Source organism: Juglans microcarpa x Juglans regia, chromosome 2D, assembly GCF_004785595.1.
Source record: "Juglans microcarpa x Juglans regia isolate MS1-56 chromosome 2D, Jm3101_v1.0, whole genome shotgun sequence".
Lineage (NCBI taxonomy): Eukaryota > Viridiplantae > Streptophyta > Magnoliopsida > Fagales > Juglandaceae > Juglans > Juglans microcarpa x Juglans regia.
The window spans coordinates 36,340,087-36,362,096 of NC_054596.1; the positions used below are offsets into that span (position 1 = coordinate 36,340,087).

Consider the following 22,010-nt stretch of genomic DNA (forward strand, 5'->3'; position numbering starts at 1 on the left):
TGAAACAATGGATCATTTACTTCTAAATTGTGAGTTTGCAAGGGCCAAATGAAATTACTTTTTCAGCAAAGTAAGATTAGTATAGGTTATGCCGGGGAAGGTGGTTGAATTACTAGCTAGTTGGAAAGGGATCACAGGGACACTACAGATTGCAGCTATGTGGAAGATGGCTTCCATTTGTCTATCACGGTGCATTTGGAGTGAAAGAAATGATAGAAATTTTGAAAATCTTGATAGCTCCTTAGAAGAGTTCCAAGAGTTTTTTTTTTTCTCTGAAAGACTTTATTTACGTGGGTCATTGCTATAAATTTAAATGGTTGCAACTTCCATGATTTCTTTGTAACCGTTTCTAGTTCTTAAATAGGTGTAATCACATGTATATTTCATGTGTACGGGAGCTATGCCTATTTCTATATCAATAAAATATCTTCTTCCTTATATGGAAAAAAAATGTAAGCATTACCTTCAAAAAACATAGTAGCAAAAGGAGGACAAGTGAGCAACAAAAAGGACGCGGCAAGCAAAAGTGTGATTTTCACTTCCATGGCAAAGCACCAGGAAGAGAGAGAGAGAGAGAGTTGTAATGGATTTGGTGTGAGAGAGATGAGTTCTAGGATGACAGCCCTAATATTTATATTGAAAATGGAAAAAGGTGAGGATTAGGAAATGTAGCCCTTTTCAGTGCTGGTGGTTTTTGGTCGGACGGGAGGGCTCTTGTCGGAGTGGAACTGAGCTTCTTAGAGTAGAGGGACTGGCGTGGACGCAAAGGGGACATATAGGAGAGAGAGAGGGGCTTCTGAATTAAGGCATAAGGAAGGATAAAAAAAACAAAAAAACAAAAACAAAAGCCACATGAGCTTAGGTAATAGATGGGTAGTAAGGGTATCATTACCCATCATTTAATACCACATAATGGAATGATGGGAGGATGATAATAAAAGGAGTGGTGGGTAGCATCACTCATATAATATATATATATATATATATATATATATATATATATATATATATATTATGGTACGAGTTTCCTAGTAATGTGGAGATTCAAGCCTTGTTAGAAACTTTAACAAGAGTTGGAAGGAAGGACTAAAGTACAAATTTTAGAAAATCCAAGAAGTAATGTACAAAAGCTGAAAACTCAAAAAGCAAATGAATGAATCAAGGATTTAATTTTCCATTCAAATATGAATTCAGTGTCAAAGAGGCTTACAATGAATTATAGATACATGTAATCTGTGATCTTTCAACATTTGCATGCGGATCCATCCGTCCCAACTCGCCATACAGCCAACTGTCTCCCTTCTTCTTAATCAGTCTACCAAAATCCAACCAATGGATCAACTATTTCTAAAATGGATGATGGTTTGTGAGAGGACGAATCGACCAACAAAAATCTCACGTTCTTTTTTAATATTTTCAAATCCATGCTTGTCTCAGAATGTGAAAATGCACCCTTGTAAAAGTGAAATGAGTTGCATCGGCTTTCCACCTGCTGCAGCTACACCAATCATGGCAAGGTAGGGTTCGCAAGTCCCATAGATTCTGCAACTTCTCTAGCGTCAAAACTGTCTGCTTGTGCCTAAACAATGCAAAGAACACATTTCTACGGTTAGATATGTGAATGGCGGCATAGGGCTTGGTGGGGGGTAGTTCCTAACGTTGATTTTCACAAAGCAATACCTCAGAAATAAACACGAACCAAAGATAATTTTTTAAAAAACATATTGATTCCTTTTATTTTTATTTTTTCTTTCCTCTCTTTTCCTTCAACTTCAGACGAGTTTTTCCGTTTTATCTCAAACGTTTTATTAAATCTTCTTCCATCTCTCTGATACCATTATCCTATCCTACAACATTGATGCCAGGCATGGATCACCATCACTTGGAAGAGTACCACAATTATCATATAATACAACAAAATGCTCATTAGTCAAACTTTGAGAAGAAAAGTTATATATATATATATGTCATGATATGTATATATACACATCATAACTTATCTTTTTTATAAGTAAAGCACACATATATATTAGATACACACATCATCTATATATCTATATATGTAGGTACAGATGAAAAAAAAATATCTACATATGTACGTAGATTTATGATGCGTGTCCTAAAAGATTTCAAACATATATATCATGGCTGAAAGTATACTTTTACAACATTTTCGCAAATTTACCAAATATACATACCTGAAGACGATGCAACAGATACATCAAGGAGAAATGTACAAATACCTGAAGACAATTTCTAATAGTTATCAAACAATTCAAATCCATCCATATAATCTTCATTACAACTACAAGATGAACTCTTCTTACCAAATAAAAAAGCAGGATAACTCGAGCTGTCGGGTACCGCCAGAGAAATCTAGTAGCCCTGACAGCCCCTGAATCCAATAGTTTTGCAGCCTTCTGCAACTGCCCAAGATAAGGTGAACACAAAAGTCAACTAAGGAAACAGAGGGCAATGATGCAAGATAAAAGAGCAGACATACCTGTAGGCTTGCCCCAACCATATGGCGGTGATACAAGGGGAGAGGCCTGCAGTTATTACTTCATTAGACAATTTTCCAAACGAATGATAAAAACCACAAATTGAGATGAAACTGCTGCACACATGTTCATAGGGACACATTTATCAAGTGTAGCCAATCAAATAAATTCCGTGGAATCGCACTTCAATGGAACTTTGGCCTTAGCTGGTCACCATGTCAATCACTACGAGTATGCTTTATTTTGTTTTTTATTTTTTTGGTTGGGGGTGGGGGCCATTGGAGGGGGTTCAAGTTGAAGGTAATGCAAGGACTCCGGGAATGACAGGGAAATAAAGAAGAATATGCTCAGGCAGAAATAACAAGGCTGTCCAAGTAAATAAATCATACAACTCCAGGGAGAATTGAGTGGGAAAAGGATGTGCAAATTCGTAGGAACTTAAGGCTTTGTAAAGCCTAATCGCATTGTGGCCCTATAAAAATGTTTTTTAGAGCTTCCTAAAAAACACCTTCATTTCCTTTGTTCAGTCTAGGAATAATAATAAATTTAACAAATAAGTGATGTGAGACCACTACTCTTTAGCCAGATATCTGCCTACCCCACTTATCAAAGAAACAAAAGATCTCTGCCTACCCAATAACTTCACAACGTGCAAGGAATCACTAACATCAACTAGCACCTTAAAATTGAGTTCAAACCAACTCTATTAGAAAAATCCAAGAAGAAGATGTGTTAATGTGTTGTGCTCGTGACGAGCCAGAACCATCAAGGAAAGCATATATGATACGTATATGACAATAACAATAATAATAATACTTCAACAAAAGTCAACATACTCGAGTGCTTTAATTTCAGTGTCTTCTTCCCAAGTTGTTGATGCCCTACGGGACACTCTACTCCTTTCAACCTCTACCTGTTCAATATAACCGCAACATCACAAGTAAATCTGATGATATTTAAACAAGATATTTCTTTTATAAGTACCCAAAAAAAAAACAAGATATACAAAGATTGAACTCCAGAATATAAATGACTCAAAGCAAAGCAAAGCAAAGAGCACCAGACCTGTACTTCTTGAATGCGCTTTTTTTCCTTCTCCAATTGAAACTCTGCAGCAGCTTTTTCACTAACCATGGCCTCTAACTGTGTTTGCTTGTAGTACTGAATAGTAGATAAAATTCAGAGATACAAGAATTCATTATAATATTGGATATCGTATAATAACTGAATTGAGGAACCATGCAGTTTTAAGTTCAAGTTACCAGTAGATCAGTTAGTTCACGGTAGCGTTTCTCTAGCTCCATGTGCTCCTGTTCAATGGCAGCTATTATAAACAAGTGCTTCTTAGATATGTACTGTTTACAGAACTAATCATATCATTGAGAGACACCTAAAGAAATTAGAACAATAATAAGAAATGCCAATAACTTAATTGAATGATGTCCTAAAAGTCACAAAGAAAAAAAGGATAGTCTAATGGAATCAACAAAAGTTCTCAAGTTCCAGTATGTAAACCAACTTAGTATAATTCAACCTCATACCTGAAAGAAGAAAATATCTTCAATAAACAATAATTGTGGGAAGCTTTATTACTGAAATTCTTGTTATGAGATTTTCCTTGGTTGCACATTACCATTCAATTATAATACCCCTTTTCAAAGCTTTAGAAGATAGATAGGATTTTTTATGTATACAAGTAAATGTACATTGAATTTTTTTAATACTCATTCCTGTGCACTGCCAACCATGATACCTAGCCATAGTATCCAAATATGCATGAAAAGAGACAATTTTGATGCCTTGCGTTTAGCTCATGTATTCATAGAAATAATAAAATCCTTCGGAAAAATTTGTAGGAGACACCTGTGAGGGAGCTCAGTCTGATACATATTACAAGAAAGTAGGGCATATGAAGAGTATTTTTTTGTGAGTAAGACATAAGAAAAGAATATAAAACTTAAAGTTGCAGTTATATCATGCACCTAGTGTTCGGATATGACTTTCCATGCAAAACAAGAAAACATCAGTACCTATGTAGCCATTCAGCACCCATGTAGCCATGTTGATGTCAAATTACCAAGGTTGTCACGCATATATGTCCAAATTAGTTCAATTCGACACGCATGAAGAACTAAGGTTGAACCCCTCATCCATGCACAGAATACAAACAATGCACATTACCATAAACAAAAAGGTGGATCAGTCAGAGAGGTTACCTGACGTGAATAATGTTCAGCATCTCTTCTCATTGCAGCCATTTCTACTCTCATTTTTTGCACTTCAGCCTAAAATCAAACATTCAAAAAAGTTATGGCAAACAAAGCCTTTCCCGGCCAGCCAAAATCATGATGAAAAATTACAAGATTTATATGAGAACATCAGCAGGCAAAAAAAAAAAAAAAAGAGCTTTAAGTTTCTTTTTTTATATATTAAAAAAGATCCATTAGGCTGATCACAGTTCAGATGGGATAAAGGCTTAGTTGTTTTTCAAATAACAATAAACAAAAAAATCAGCAATCCCCCACAAATCCTCAAGTCAAATCCTGAACGTCCTCCCTTAATGAGAGGAAAAGGTATCGCTATGCAAAAAGTTGTATGGAATTAAAAAATTGTAAGGCAACAAGCAAATGACACTTGCCTCCAAAGAAGAAAGTTTGCCCTCAGCATCTCTCTGACCTTGGCGTGCACGTTCGACTTCTTCCTGCCAAGCCTGCATCTAAATACCAAAAAAAAAGACATGATGGAATCTTTTTTTTATCAGTAATAACGATTTTATGGATGAGGAATAGGCATAACCCAAGTACACGGGACATATACATACATGCATACATGATGGAATAATAGCAACATACCATAAAAATTACTACTACTACTGCCAACCGCTGCTAAAGGACTAAATTATTATTTTTGTCATTGGTAAACAAGATTTTATGGATCATAAGAATGGGCAAGAGCCCCAAGTACTGACATAATTGTATGTAAATAGCACGATAGTTGCATAATTTAAATTCTTGGTTCCCAGAAGTAATAAAACCGTGTTCACAACTGAAACCAATCAAAAATTGAAAATATTCCCAAAAGCCAAAAGTCGAAAGATTGCATTCAAAGCACAAAGCAGTCAAGCACCTTAAACTTTTCTTAAAAAAAAAAATCTTAAATTTGTATAGCACACCCACTGTGAAACATGACACACACATCCCACTAAAAAAACCACTGAAACACCAAGCTTCAAAAATCCTGTAGTCAAATCAAATCCAACTGACTTCAGGATAACATCTGTTCTTTCAGAATTAGGAGTTTTGGATAGGCAATTGAGGATTAGAAATTATTAGTCAAGTATCAGATTACTGATCATGAAAGAAAAACCATTGGTTCCCTGAGATTATCCCATATCAGAATTTATCCATTTATCAATAACGAATAAACTAAAGGAGGTCAGTCACAGACAGTGAGGCTAAGATTTTTGAACTCAAGGTTTATTATACTCTTAAAATGCAGACCTGAATCATTTGATTTGCCTCATCCAGCGACTTCTTTTGTCCACGACGAGCACGAGCTTCCATGTCTTGCAGCTCTTGATTTAAAGATGCACATTCAACCTAATGGCATATGGTGGGGAAGATCTAACTCTATGCCAGGAAAGGAGAGAAAATTCCTTTGGAAAAAAAATTAAAAATGGAAACAGTAAGAATGTTTTTATCTACCTCAAGCAATGCCACCTTCTGCTCAAGCTCGGCTGCCTTTGCTGTCCTCTCATCTACTATTCTCTAAATGAGGAAGAAATTCAGGGAATTCAATGGATATGATACACGTGATGATCAAATGACTAAGACATACTTCAAAGTTGCTATTGGGAAAGGAAGAAAATGCATCAAATACATCACATGAATATTATCGTGGAACAGTAAGCGTAAGACAACGGGATATGAACATAGCATACTTCATCTATACAATTATCTGGTTTTCAAGATGTACCGTCATAAGCAATCGATCACTAACATAATGTGTGCTTACATTACCTGGATCCTTGCAAGGGCTGTGGATGCCTCAACTGCTCTATGTTCCAATTCCACTTCTCTTTCCATAGCAGCCTGTTTCATGAAATAACAGGTTATTTGCAAGAAAGAAACACAACAAACATGAATCAATTATTCTAGGTACAAACCATTTTGGTAGCATTATGTGCAGCACGCTCATCTTCTGCTCTCCGTTCCACAGAAGCCAGCTCCTCTCGCACAGCCTGGAAAAGAATGTCACTCTCACAAACCTTGGAAAAGATTCTATTTTTTACTAATCTCACCATGTCAGCACGTGATTATATGTAAGAGATGTTACATGCAAGGATGAACAACCAACTTACTTGCATCATCCTCGTCTCTGTTAGTTCCCTATTTCTCATCATGGACTCCATGTTTGCCTGATGGAGTAATCTAAGCGTTAGCAGAGCATCATATTAAATCCAATTCAGGAGCTTCCACAGTGAAATAAAGAACATTTTGTTCGTGGGGATATGAGGGGCAGCTCAAAGTAGTTAAATGGTAAAACATAGATAGAAACTGAAGAAGTATTTCACATGATTATTGTGTCCAAATAGAAAATATTAGCAATGGAGTTATTCTTATCCCCAAACTAGACCTGGGGCAGTAGCAAATGAACAAACAGACAGCAGCTAACAGGGTCTTTTTTAGGGTTGAAATGTGGGAAAGGTCACGAAAATATGCACATCCTTTTCAATTAGTCAGGGAAACAGAAGTATCTAATACAAGCCTAAATGAAAGGAATGTGACAATGTTTTTTTCTTCATTCATAACAGAAATTGAGTCAAAGGGTTGTTACCGAAGGTTGATGGGTTGGAAAGGTTAGGAAAAATGAGAGTTTGGAAATGACTCACAACTTAGTTCAGTTTACAAATAAAATACATAACCCAGATATTATTAGTCTAATCTACTATGTCATAAGCAGGGGATTGGAAAAAAAATCATCACGTTGTAATATAACAACAATTTCAGTGAAAGGATAACAACTTATGAACCTGTGGCATGAAATATGCATCTACAAGCTTCATCAATACCTTCAAAATCCATGAAAATCCCTGTGCTTCCTTTCAAAATTTATATATTCCCTCTGATTCATCCTTAGTCCTAACTCAATAAATGGACTTGACACACTTTGTGCAACAGCTGAGATACTTTACAAGAAAAATACCCTGAGATGATATAGGTCTTTCTGGCTGATAATTTAAAGAGAGGATCTTTTCTAATAAACAGGCAAAGCAAACTGATATTCAAGTTATAGAAGGTTTAATAAACCAACGTATGAATACTACAAGAGAAGTATCTGAATATTTAGGGCTGGTTTAATTACACAAAACCAAACTTCTCATCTCATATAATCATTATAACTTTTCCAAACTCTCACACAAAATACAATAAACAATTCAACTTTTTCAAATTCCAAAACAAAAATTATATTAAAAAATTATATTATAACAATATTTTATTCAACTTTCAACAAAACATCTCATCTCATCTCATCTAATCTGAACTGCATAACCAAATGAGGCCTAGTCATACCAACATCTAAGTGACCCAATATGTTTTATCTTAATACATTTTTTTTATTAGAGTTTCTAGTAAGACAAAATAAAGCTCGTATTTGACATAAAATCATAAATATGGGAACTGAAGAAAGAATTGGTGAAGACGGTTACTTTAGGTATGGCACACTAGAATAGACTCATAATGCAAATGGTGAGTGTGGTGAACCTGCAATGAAGCTAGATTTCCTTCCGACAAGGCAGCTTGTTTCTTAACTGCGTCCAGAGAACTGACAAGTGCCTCAATTTCAGAGTTTTTTGCTGCCAAAGCCTCAACCATATTTGACTCTACTCTTGTCACTTCACTTTTGGATTCAGATAGATCTTGCTGCAGCTGCTTTATACGAGCCTCAAATGATTTAGACAGCTCTCTCTGAAAAGATAGCAATTTAACTAGTGATCAGCACTCCTTACTCGCATAACATCAAGATTACAGAAGAAAAAACCAGAAATTTATTACTTAATTGAACAGGGATGGTGTTCTACCTCAGCAATAAGAAGTTCCTCAAGCTGTGCATTCTCAGATTTGTACTCCTGAAGACGGGATGAAAGTCCGGCACAGACCTGACCACTTAAAACAAAAAAGATTAAAAAAGAATGTAAACAGAAGGTTCTGACAACCAAGTAACCCTGCACTGGTGGGCTGCTCTAGATTACATGTAGAGCATGCTTATCCCAAAAGGTAACATTTTCTGAAGAATGTTACTTTAAACAAGCAACCGATGCTGAAAGGTGTGTGGTTCAAAAAAAGGTAGAGCAGTTTGTATTTGATGAGATGATTTAAACAAACTTATTTTTTTAGATAAACAGGAATGAGGCAAACAACCCTGTATAAGGAGGAAAAATCAGATTCAGTTCCTTTTTATTTGGTCTGTCAGAGAGATAAATGCAGGTAGGAGTGTACACCAACCCAATCAGGTTGGAAACACACCCCTTCAGACTTCTGATCCAATCAGGTCGGGAGAACAAGACACATGCCATTTTTCATTGTTTGTTACGAAACAAGTATGATCCCATAGTTCCATTAATACTTAGATCCAACAACCATACTTCATTTAATATCAAAATAATATTTTTTTTTTATAAGTATCAGCATAATAGAATATGAAGAAAGAAAGGTAGACCAGAGAGATCCCAATGTCAATTACTCTTACTATGGTATACATCTGCAAGTGTGAATAAAGGGGCAGTTTTAGAGCTTACCCGAGCTAGCCTTGCCTCTTTAGACTGACCAGTGGAAACTGTAGTTTTAAGCAGTCCCTGAGCCTGCACATAAATAAAGGAACTAGTCAACAGAAGCTCTTAATTGCAGGCATGTAAGAAATATAAAGCTCGAACAAATAAAGTGCATATAGCTAGTCAACTCCCCCCCCCCAAAAAAAAAAAAAAAAGTTACTTTTACCTCATCAAGTTGGTCTTGCACTTTCATTTGAGAATCATCAACTTTAAGCTCCTGTTGTCTTTTTTGATCAACGAGAGGTTCAACCTTGATATCAGCATCTTTCAGTTGAGTATCGCTAGTACTGGGGAAATCAGTAGACACATATTGAGATCTCTCTAGGTCAATCTTCAGCATAACATCTGTGTCTCCGGATTTGATACTTTGGCTAGCATCATTTGGAATATCTTCATTAAAAATCTCAACTTTTTCGGCAGGTAATGACAAAAGGGGATGCTCTTTAGGAACATCTGAAGCATTCTCATTGACAAGCTCACCATTTGAAGTTGAAGAGACAGCTTCCACATCTGTAAGAATTGAGGGAACTTCCATATGGTGGTCGTTATTTTCAACCACATCACTTACCGGTCTCTCTGTTAGAGGAATGCCTACCAAAGGGGAATCTTTTTCAATATTGTGCTCCTGGACATTGTTTGTTTGGGCGACAGATATAGTAGGAGTCCCATCATTTTCAACTAATTGAACAGCCATATTATTTTCGGGTTGCACATCTACTAGTGGCATCAACGCACTAGTTTGATCCTGTGAAGTATCTGATTCAATTCTGGGGACATTCTTTTGGGACTGCAAGAAATCAACATGTGAGAAGAGCCCTTTGATAAGAATACATAAGAACTACTTCTGGGTACAGGTATACTGGAAAATACCTTGGTCTTTGACTTCCTCTTGGCATGAGATCCTTGCCCATTAGAAGCTTAATAATTCAGAAAGGAAAACAAAAACAGAAATAAGCACCAGATATTTGTTCAAAATGACCACTTGTGGCCAGCTAAAAAGCATTTTAAATTCTATGAAAATCATTTGTGCTTATTATTCATTATGGAGTGAAGAAATGAAGTCCAACTTCCCCATAATCAGTGGAATTCTGTTCACTTCTTCATTTAACAAATTCCAAAAACATGAACCCCACAGGCATCCCAACAGCTGTGGAAGGAGAAGAGTTTAACCCTCACCATTTCAGGAGGGAAACATTAATATTTTTTTTTATAGGTATAACTTATAAAAATAATATTATTTTTCATAGGGAAACATTAATATTATAGTTTTATAACAAACAAAAAGAATTACAAGATAGAACCCTACGTGTAGTGTCAACAAGAACATATCCTGCAAAATGAGATAAATTTAAAAGTTTCCCAGTTAATTGAGATCTATACCTGCAGATTGAGAATCAGATTGCTCGTCAGCCAACTCACTGACAACCAGCTTTGCCCTTCGATCTACAACTTCAAACAAATCTGACCAAAAAAACTAAACAATTTCAGGTTCTTAATCTGGGAATATGCGTGACTAAATCCTACAACAGGTACTGTTCCAAATCAAAAGTGAAAGAACTATGATAAAGAAACTTGATCTAAACCTTCTATATGTAGACATAATAAATTAAAGGAAACCACAGCTATAGTTTTCCACCTTTAACTGACACCATATTTGAAGTAAAATGTTCCTGAATGGTGAAGTAATGCCACAGGGGAAGGTCCAAACCACATCTGGGCCATACTTCAAAAGAACTAGTCAGTGGTCCAATTGGAGCCCCATTGCACTCATTATAAGGAGTTAGAGTTTCTCCCTCTCAAGTAATGCGGGGTCCCAGACACCACCTACACTCATCAGTCAGTATGGGGTATCACAATCTCCCTTAAATTCCTGATGTCCTTGTTGGGCCATTCCTCAAAGGTGGCATGGCTCAAGTTCCACACTTCTGGGTGGGATAGACTTTGATATCATTTCCAACATCCTAAGGGAAGGCCCAATCCACAGCTGTGTCATACTATAAAAGGACTAGTCAATAGTACAATTAGAGCCCCTTGAATCATTATATAGAGTAAGAACTTCTCTCTCTCAAATAATGTGGGATCTCATACACCACCTACACTCATCAGTCAGTATAAGGTATCATAGGTAGTGATCAACTCAAGTATAAATGAACCTTTTCATGATACAAATTCATAATGCTAACTTTAACCATTTACCATACAAAATAGATTTAAATATGTATGTTCTAGGAAAGTAGTTTGGGATGTAAATAAATCAATGAACTTGGATTACTTTCGTAGGAAGATCTCCTTTACAATTAAAAAAATGAATTGATCTCTCCAAGCTACATTTTTATTCAGTTGGCTGCAAAATACTTCCCAAAGGGGAGAGGGAGTAACAAACACATTTCTAATACTAGTAGTTTTTTTATAAGTCACAAGGAACCACCCACCCCGTTCATTTCTTACTCTATGCTGGGATTGGGTTTGGGAATTCTGCTCAACAGGAACTCTCTCCTAAATATTTTCTCTCCATACACATGCACATTTTTTCTTCTTGTTTTGCTCCCTGAAATGTATTTGCATCACCATTGTTGCGTTGATTGTATTCTGAAGTGGTGATGGTCATGATGGGTCGTTTTATAGAAGTAGTTATTGAATCAAAGTGCTTTATTTTAGCAAAATGTGGAGGTGGTGGGTTGAGAGTCACTGAGCGTAGCTGGAAATCAGAGAACTTGGTGATGCTGGGGTATTCTTCAATTCAATGGCTTGGGAAGGTGTTAGAGGAGAGCCTAAGCAGGGGGAAAAAGGAGGTGTATTCAGCAACACGAGATGGTTTTAGTAGTATCATTGCTCAACGATGTGCAAATAGGAGAGGGAGATATATTGAAATTTCAGAGTATAATCAGGGGGGGAGAAGAAATATTTTATGTATTCCAGAAGGTGAGAATGGATGGGGTTGGAGGAAGATGAGGGAGGTGTTGTTAGAGCAAAGGAAGGAGGACACTAAAGTCACTGGTTGGCCTGGTGGAGGTCAACCGAGTGATGGAAGAGGGGGGCTGAAGCACCATGCGCGGTCGTATAAGGAGGTCCTCTCTTCGTCACTACCGAGGACTGTGAAGGAGACGGTGGCTGGTGCAAAGGTCTCTGACAGAGGAAAGGGGCTTCGGCGTGGTGGGACGTTGAGCCATACTCTTGGCGGGGCCTCTATGGCGTGTCAGGATACATGGGAGGTGCAACGGAAATTGCTGGAAATGCAGGGGCAGTTGCGTGCCTTGCAGAGAGATATGGCTACAATTGTAGCTTTTGTCGGTTCTTTTAAGGAGAAAGAAGTAGCTGTTAAGTCAAAAGGCTTTGAAATGGGAACTGGGCCGAGTAAAGTCCATAAAGGGACCCAACAGAAAAATAAAAGGGGAAAGGGCTGGAATGTCTGGCGTCGGCCCAAGTCACAAGACCTGTCTGGTGGGGCTGGGCTGTCTCAACCCAGGGCCCAGAGCAGTGGGTCTCAGCCCAGGGCCCAAGGCTGCGGACCTCAGTCCAGGACCCAAATTAGTGGGTCTGAACCCGATCCTAAGGAGATTGAGAACCCGAGCCCTAGCCCGATACCCTCTATCGAGCTTTTCAGTCTCGGTTTCGTGCCGGACAGCTTACCGACGGTGAGGGGTCAGGCTGCGGGGACACAGACGGCGCCGATGGAGGCAGTGGGGGTTCCGGTGAGGTTTTGCCGGAGTTCTGCACGCGACAGGCCCTGGGAGGCTTCGAATCTCGTGTTTCTGTGTCTACAGAGAACCAGAGTTCGCCGATGAGTGGTGCTGGGGTGTTTCTGACCCCGGCGACAGTGTCTGTGAAACCAGTTAAGGAGTTCGAGTTGGCTGAGGTTGAGGATGACTCGGATGATTTTATGCATTCCGTGGAAGACGAACTTTTCATCCCAGAGGCCTGTGGGTTGGAGGAGTTTTCGGTGGGAAGTGAGTTTCAGAATTTTCAGAACAATAAGATGGGCATTCCTATCCCATTAAGTTACTATTTTCCAGATCAAGCATCAGATTGGGTTATTCATAAAGCAAAAGAAATTCAACATGTTGTGGGAATTGAGTGTGATGGGTATGAGGAGCAGTTTATAGCCTTGTTAACTGCTATGGAAGCTGGACACCACCAAAAAAAGAGGGGGAACACAAAGAAAAGTCGGGAATTAAAAAGATTGATGTGGTCGATGAACTCGGAAGCTAGTTCCAGCAGGAATAAGGTAAAAGGGAAGGGGCTGAATGTTTCCCAATGAAGCCCAAGATTGTATCTTGGAATGTCCGGGGTCTAAACGAGGTAGAGAAGCGTCTTCGGATTAGACGTCTACTCCGTGAGTGGAAGGCGGACATTGTATGTTTACAGGAAACGAAGTTGAAGATGATTAGTAGGAGGACTATTCGGAGTTTATGGAGCAATATTTATGTAGATTGGGTATATTTGGCCTCTTCAGGGGCTTCGGGAGGAGTTGTGGTAATGTGGAATAGACGGGTGGTAGTGAAAGTGGAGGAGTACATAGGGAGATATATGGTTGCATGTTCTTTTAAGTGTGTGTCAGATGATTTCTTGTGGGCATTTGCAGGTGTGTATGGGCCTAACTTAGACGTTGAAAGAAGTTTATTGTGGGATGAGCTTGCAGGGGTACAGAGTTGGTGGGAGCTCCCTTGGTGTATTGGGGGGGATTTCAATGTGGTTCGTTTCCAGAGTGAGAGTCTTGGAAGCGGAAGACTGAGGCCAGCAAGCCTGGAGTTCTCAGAGTGTATCTTTGATTTGAACTTGATAGATCTTCCACTAGCAGGGGGTCCAGCCACATGGTCAAATAATCAGACTTGGTCCCGCTTGGATCGCTTTTTAATTTCACCTAAGTTTGAAAGTCATTTTCCGGAGGTATGGCAAAAGCGGTTGGCACGTATAACATCGGACCATTGGCCTATTATGCTGGATTGTGGAGGTATTCGTAACGGTAGAAGGTATTTTAAGTTCGAAAACATGTGGTTGAAGTCAGAAGGTTTTGTGGAAAGGGTTAAACAATGGTGGACTTCGTATCATTTTGAAGGTACACCCAGTTTCATTTTTGCAAGCAAATTGAAAGCCTTAAAAAGGTACTTCAAGGAGTGGAATAAACAATATTTTGGTAATGTGGAGGAGAACAAAAATACAAAGTGGATGGAAATTCAGATGTTAGAAAGACTGCAAGAAGGGAGGCCACTTAATGAGGAGGAACAAGCTCAGAAAACTTTGTTGGTTGCTGATCTTGAGAGGATAATCTTACAGGAAGAAATCTCATAGCGCCAAAAATCAAGAGCTCTTTGGTTGAAGGAAGGGGATCGGAGTACAAAGTTCTTCCATAGAATGGCAAACTCACATAGAAGAAATGACAACATTGAAGTGCTGAGAATTGAGGGTGCTGAGAGTAGAGAAGAAGAAGTTATTCAAGATCACGTGGTCGTTTTCTATGAGAAGCTTCTTACTGAGCAGGTGGGTTGGAGGCCTACTTTAGACGGATTGGCTTTTGATACTATTGATCTTGGGGATGTCACCAGGTTGGAGAGGGTTTTTGAAGAGGAAGAGGTTGTTGAAGTAGTAAAGAAGATGGCAAAAGATAAGGCTCCCGAACCGGATGGTTTCTCTATGGGTTTTTTCCAGGAGTGCTAGGAGGTGATTAAAGAGGATCTTTTGAAGGTAGTTCAAGAGTTCTTCTCGTTAGGAAAATTTGAGAAAAGTCTCAACACTTCTTTTCTCGCATTGATCCCTAAAAAGGTTGGGGCCATTGAGATCACAGATTTTCGGCTCATTAGTTTAGTGAATGGTGTTTATAAAATCATTGCAAAAGTGCTTGCCAATCGATTAAGTGGGGTATTGGGGAAGATTGTTACTAAACCGCAGAATGCTTTTGTTAAGGGTAGACAGATCCTTGATGCAGCTTTAATAGCCAATGAATGCTTCGACAGTCGATTGAAGGCTGGCAACTCAAGGATTATGTGCAAATTAGATATGGAAAAGGCGTATGATCATGTTAATTGGGATTTCCTCCTTTATTTACTGGATATGTGTGGGTTTGGAGAGAGTGGAGGTCTTGGATCAGATGGTGTATATCTACGGTACGTTTCTCGGTGTTGATTAATGGCGGTCCAGAGGGTTTCTTCCCAAGCTCTCATGGTTTGAGATAAGGGGATCCGTTATCTCCTTTACTTTTTGTTATTGTTATGGAGGCACTAAGTAGGATGATTTCAGCCATAGTGACTAATGGTTTTATCAGTGGTTTCCAGATTGGAGCACCGAGTAGGGGTATTACAACTATTTCACATTTGCTGTTTGCAGATGATACGCTCATCATGTGCGAGGCTGATCAAGCCCAATTGAGGGCTGTGAAGGCACTGCTGCTGTGTTTTGAAGCAGTGTCTAGTTTAAAAGTGAATTATGATAAATCAGAGTTGGTACCAATTGGGGAAGTTCAGGATATAAGGGTTCTGGCTGACATACTAGGTTGTAAGATAGCATCTCTTCCTATGACTTATCTGGGATTGCCGCTGGGTATAGCGACGAGGGCACGCATGATTTACGATACAGTGATTGAAAAAGTAGAGAAGAGACTAGCAGGGTGGAAGAGAATGTATTTGTCGAAAGGGGGCCGGATCACATTAATCAAAAGTACACTTTCTAACCTACCCACCTACTTTTTATCATTATTCCCTTTACCGGCAAGTGTGGCGGGTCGACTTGAGAAATTACAGAGAGATTTTCTGTTGGGGGGCTTAGGAGATGAGTTTAAATTCCACTTAGTTAAATGGGAGATGGTTTGTCGTCCTATAGCCAATGGCGGTTTGGGTGTCAGAAATTTGAGGTTGTTTAATAGGGCATTACTTGGCAAATGGTTGTGGCGATATACCAAGAAACCAAAGGCCTTATGGAAGACTGTGATCGAGAGCAAATATGGTGTTTTAGGGGAAGGGTGGTGTACTAGAGAAGTTAGAGGAGCATCAGGTATGGGGCTATGGAAACATATTAAAAGAGGATGGGAGGTCTTCCACCGTCACACTAGATTGCAACTAGGGACAAGCTCCAAGATCAGATTTTGGAAGGATGCTTGGTGTAGTAACAGTGTTCTACAAGATCTGTTTCCGTCTCTTTTCTTGATTGCAAGTTCCAAAGATGCCACAGTGGCAAAGGTTATGGAAGTCTCAGGTAGGAACATTCATTGGAACATCAATTTTAATCGAGCGGCACAGAATTGGGAGATGGAGAGTTTTGTAGATTTTTATAGCCTCCTATATTCTGTTCGTCCAAACCTCCAGCAGGAAGATGGGTTGTGGTAATGTCCTGCAAGGAAATGAGTGTTTTCTGTTCGCTCTTTCTATAAGGTTCTCACACACAAGTTCCAGAGATACAGTTTTCCTGGAAAAGGCTTAGGCGTCATAAGGCTCCTCCCAAAACCTCTTTCTTTGTGTGGGCAGCGTCGTTGGGTAAGATTCTCACCACGGATAATCTAAGAAAGAGGAAGATAATTATTGCAGATTGGTGTTGTATGTGTAAAAGTGGGGGTGAATTGGTGAATCATTTACTTTTACACTGTGAGATAGCCAGGACTCTTTGGGACGAGGTGTTTAAAAGAATGGAGTTAGCGTGGGTTATGCCGGAAACAGTTCTGGATGTATTGGCTTGCTGGACTTCGATTCGTGGGGCGAGACAGATCAAAGCAGTTTGGAAGATGATCCATATCTGTATTATGTGGTGTCTATGGCAGGAGCGCAATAAGAGAACTTTTGAAGATAAAGAGAGATCTTTGGAGGAGGTAAAACTGTTTTTCTTTAGAACTCTTTGTACTTGGGCCATTGCCGTAGACTTTAATGGCATGGGCATTCATGATTTCCTAGTTTCTAATGTGCCTACATAATTAGGGCATTTTCTCTGTATTTTGACACTTGGTGATTTAATAAATTCTTGTTTTACTTATCAAAAAAAAGGAACCACCCACCCATTTGCTGTTATGTTGTCACTGAAACCATCTGAAATTGATGCCACGTGATACTGATTAAAAACAAAGAATGCCCCAAAAAAAAAAAAAAAAATACAATAGGTTTACGAAATAATTATGAAAACCAAAAGAGGGACAATCAAGCTTAACAGATTCCATTTGAGTTCTACCAATTCCAATGTGTGTTGCAAATTCTAATACACAGTTAAGGTCTAAACACAAAATCAATCCCGATAAAGCTTCGGAGCAGGCATGAAACACAATTAATCCCCAGCGTGAAGCCGAATATCGAACAAGAGCAAATAATCGAAAGAAACAGGGGCCCAAAGATCTACACCTTCTGCGGCTTTGAGCCACGAAGCCATTGAATAAACGTGGTTAGGATCTGAAACAGCCGCGCCCTATAGACCAATCAACGGGGAACCCATGAACCAGAGGGAGAGTGCACCAGACGGCGTCGTTGCAAAATACCCAACAACTAGAATCCGAAAAAGGATTGGTTATGGAGAAAATGAAATGGTCTGGTTTGGAGAGAAGAAGCTGATAAAAGTTACAAAACCATGAAAAAAACAATCAAACAATTTCGGCGATGCTGAGCCTACGTTTAGCGCATCGGATCGGAACGTCGTGATTTTGTCAAGACAGTCGGTGGTAAGGACGTGTTTGGTTCGGAGTAAAATTGAAGGAAGTTGGGAGCGATCAAGTGCTACCTATACTACTGAATTATGAAGGTCTCACTAATGTATGAACTCCACGTGGCAGGTGAGAACAGTAGAAAATTTCGGGCTTTCGAGGAAAACCAGGCCTGAAAACACGGTAAGGCCCATTAGGCCTGAAAACCCGGTAAGGCCCATTACATCTTGTAATAAGACGAGAGTAAGTCATGCAAGGAAAGATGATCTTCAGCTACAACGTGATTGTCGAGTATGTTTGGTGTCGTGGCATGCTTCTTACCAGTGTTCTTTGTGGAGGAAGAGGTTGATGAATTAAGGTACATTAATAACTTGAAGACACTATTAATATATATTTCTTGCAATATTAACAAGGCTTGACAAAGATCTTGAATAACAATGGGCCATCAACATTGAAAAAATAATAATTTATCAAAGTGGAAGAAAATGTACGAGAGAGTATATAATTTGTGTTATTTAGATTGACAGACCTCTCAACTTATCTCATCTAATCATTATAATCTTTTTAAACTTTCACATAAAATACAATAAATAATTCAATTTTTTCAAATCTCAAAACAAAAATAATATTAAAAATAATATTTTAATAATATTTTATTCAACTTTTATTTTATTTCATCTCATATCAACTCACTATCTAAACCTCTCCTTAGATTCGATCAATCGTCAATAGATTTCACCATATTATACAAACTCTTTAACCAAAACCCAACAATTAATTATTATATCTTCATGATCAGCAACTTCTCGTAGAAAGTACATCTATATTTGAACATCTTGATGAAGGAATAAAATAGTAATGGATCTCAAGAATATTGATGTTAATTAGCTTAATGATGAGGAATGGCCATGACTTGGTTTGCTGTCTCCTCGACTGTTTTGATAACAGCTTTATCGATTCGGTGATGCATAGGGAAGATACTATCTCCTTCTCTATTGTTCATCATGCATGGCTAGCTACTAGGGATGATCACTCACAAAAAGGGAGAGGAAAAACTATTTATTTTTCTAATAAATAAAAAGGAAGTTCATTGTTACTACTATCACAAATTTGGTCATTAAAAATTGAGTATTTGAAAAATAAGAAAAAATCATCTAATATATATAACTGGTATATATGGTCGAATAAACTTCTCGTCATTGAAATTTTATCCTTAAAACTAGCATTTCTGTATGCTTGGCAAGTGGGATGAAATATAAAATTCTCATATCATCTCATCTCATCTCATCATTACAACTTTTTTAAATTTATGCACAAAATATAATAAACAATTCAATTTTTTCAAATCTCAATTCAACTAATTTTTCAAATCTCAAAATAATAATAATATTAAAAAATAATATTTTAAACTTTCATCTAAAACTAAACTTTCGTCACAAATACTCGATTTTCTTGCGATGACATTTTACATGTACCCAATAAAGGATTAATGGTATTGAAGTTCAACAATTATAGTTCAGCTAAATCGTTGTTCACATGTGTCTGTCGACCATACGTATCACTACTTTTGATTAAATGTATACGTTTTACATGTGCCCAAAAAAAGGATTGGCTTTTTATTTAGAACAATAATCTGCATAAAGATCCATGGCGGATTTTCTATGATTTGAGAGTGAAGTACTACTTCGACATCTATAATTAGTTGATACTTCTAATTTGGTCAATTTTCTGATCTCCCAAGGGTATAATTGATACAATGCTTTAGGTGGAGTCATTAGAATTTGTGAAACCTCTTTTAATTGTGATGAATGAGACATGACCTTGAAGAGAATTGTTATTTTTGGTGTATCTTTTCTTTTTGTGTGAGAATATTTTGGGATATTAGAACTAATTTACATTTGAAGTATTTTTTACTATTCGGTTATAATAATTTTAACAAAAATAATTAATCTTTATCGATCATCTTCACCGATGATAAATGTATATATATATGCCATGCCTTTCATGTTGAACGGATTAAATTTTGAAATTTTATGTGACTATTTGAGTTTGTATCGATCATCTATTTTTAATTCTTGATGAACTTAATTAGATCTCTATTTGCAAGAACAAAAAGTTGTTAATTGAAAGAGATCATGTCAATAACTAGCTAGAACCAATTATATATATATATATATATATATATAAAGGTTTGTTTAAAACAGTTAAGCTATGATGAATAGAAGTAACAGGAGTTACAAGAGCTGCCATATCTAAAGTTGTAGGTGATAAAGATGAATTATCTTCTTCTTTATTTGCTTCGTCATTTACGGATTTATCTTTAGAGGATTCAATATCATTAACAGTGTTGAAAGCAGATTGAACCCATATATATATATATGCCCCACATGAATCCCACAATAAAAGAGTGCCACTTTATAGAGTTTCAAACTTGACCAATGAAAGTGAACTACTTGTAATATATATGCGTCATTTTCTTTAGATTAGCCTTTATATAATATGGTTCGATTATTAACAGAAGAAACAAGAATTCAAAGTGGATTAAAAAGTACTAATAATTAAAAGTCGCTTTCATTTGGAAATCCTAACTTAGATTTAATGCGATTATCTTGTTGGCCACAACAAAATGTTCCTCTGCGATCGGCCGGCCTCAACGAGGCACATGAGGTGAAGACTGCAGAAGGACTACACTCATGCATGCACGCTAGTTAATTAGTTGTATTTCGCCTAATTCGTCTACTCGATCCATACACTCTTGCATTTCGAAGGTCACCACCTGCATGCTTTGTCAAAATGCTTCTCTCCTAGTTTGATCGGCCTGTACGTGAGCATTAATGATGCTCAAGCCCATTTCTCAATTAATCACATAATTTTCCCATGTAGTAACACCATGCATGCATCATGTTTATATATTTCTTCACAATCATACTATTCGTAACATTCACAGAGCTAGGGCGCCCTACACTTAAGCTATGCTTGGGTAGTGAAGTGATCGATTTCAGATGATCTGTAAATAAAAATAAAAAAAAATAGTTAAAAAATAATGATAAAATATTAAATAGTAAGTAAATGATCTCATATTATTCAACTACTCAAACATAGCCTTAAACATCCTTAACGTGGCAAGTGTTGTCTATCAAGCTTGAATACTTGACACATCAATGATCATTAATTTATGTGCGGGTAACGCTCAAAATGTTACTTTGATTAAGCATTTAAAATGTTACTTTGAGGAACCAAAAATATTTGGTAAAATATAAAAGAAATGAGACATATACAATAGGGTTGTGCAACCGGATCCAAATATCCGGCCATAATCGGATTCGGATCCAGATTCTAAAAATCGGGCGGATAATAAGATTCAATCCAGATATTTTTTTCCCTTTTTAGGCTATAAATTCGGATATCCGGATGGTAACCGGATTTAATCTTGATTTAGATATCTGGATTGTAAACGAATTTAATTCGGATTTATTAATAATTTTTTGTTTTAAAAAAAACTATTTGAACTTTAAAAAATATTTTTCTAGCACCTTTTAAAATAAAAATAAAAATAAAAAAGAACCCGGTTACGGATAACAACCGGGTCATAAAACCGGATTTAGGTTTCTCTCAACCGCCCGAGTGCAATCCAGGCAGATAACTGCCTAGATGCACCGGATTCCGGGTTTCGGACCGAACCGGAAAAAAATTCGGCCGATTCTACACCCCTAATATACATAGTTAAAAAGAATGGATCATGATTGAGGACACCAAAGAGATGATAGGAGGTACAGGCTCCTACCCCTTCCAAGAGAAGTAAAGATTGGAGGGGAGGAGGAGATCAATTTAACTATGATTATTAGTCTCATCATGTTTGGAGCAGCAAATGAGAAAATTCTTAATGCTCATATAAACCTAAAGGTTTGTATTTCATACCCATTTCTTTTGAAATATATATAATATAGTACAAATGTCTCAAATTAGAGCCATTACTAAAAAAAAAAGAAAAAGGTTCCTGAGATGATGAGATGGAAGGACAATAGGATTACACACGTTCGCTCACTTACACTGTCCCCCCTCAGCTCAC

At 37.6% G+C, this 22,010-nt stretch overlaps 1 protein-coding gene across 2 annotated transcripts; it reads right to left on the reverse strand.

Annotated features, from left to right (window-relative positions):
• Positions 1 to 1,145: 1,145 nt before the first annotated feature.
• Positions 1,146 to 17,993, reverse strand: LOC121251059 (golgin candidate 1-like). 2 transcript variants are annotated; one of them, XM_041150362.1, is made up of 21 exons: positions 17,646 to 17,993; positions 10,714 to 10,794; positions 10,204 to 10,250; positions 9,500 to 10,120; positions 9,301 to 9,363; positions 8,584 to 8,661; positions 8,267 to 8,470; positions 6,862 to 6,918; positions 6,667 to 6,741; positions 6,521 to 6,592; positions 6,206 to 6,268; positions 6,002 to 6,100; positions 5,140 to 5,211; positions 4,718 to 4,786; positions 3,764 to 3,811; positions 3,567 to 3,662; positions 3,338 to 3,414; positions 2,504 to 2,549; positions 2,328 to 2,426; positions 2,199 to 2,243; positions 1,146 to 1,579 (listed from the first exon to the last, which is right to left on the reverse strand). In XM_041150362.1, exons 1-21 carry the CDS (start codon positions 17,671 to 17,673, stop codon positions 1,508 to 1,510), a joined length of 2,112 nt encoding a protein of 703 aa, XP_041006296.1. In that variant the 5' UTR covers positions 17,674 to 17,993; the 3' UTR covers positions 1,146 to 1,507. The 2 variants fall into 2 exon arrangements, with proteins under 2 accessions (XP_041006296.1, XP_041006295.1); XM_041150361.1 differs by having other exon boundaries at positions 5,140 to 5,217; positions 17,646 to 17,992.
• Positions 17,994 to 22,010: the final 4,017 nt, after the last annotated feature.

Excerpts from the sequence above, each read along its gene's own strand:
- LOC121251059 (XM_041150361.1), bottom strand. The coding sequence starts at position 17,673 with ATGGCTTCGTGGCTCAAAGCCGCAGAAG. Across the intron at positions 3,812-4,717 it reads CTGAACATTATTCACGTCAG|GAGCACATGGAGCTAGAGAA; the intron begins GTAACCTCTCTG and ends GCCATTGAACAG. Across the intron at positions 1,580-2,198 it reads ATCTGTTGCATCGTCTTCAG|GCACAAGCAGACAGTTTTGA; the intron begins GTATGTATATTT and ends TGCATTGTTTAG.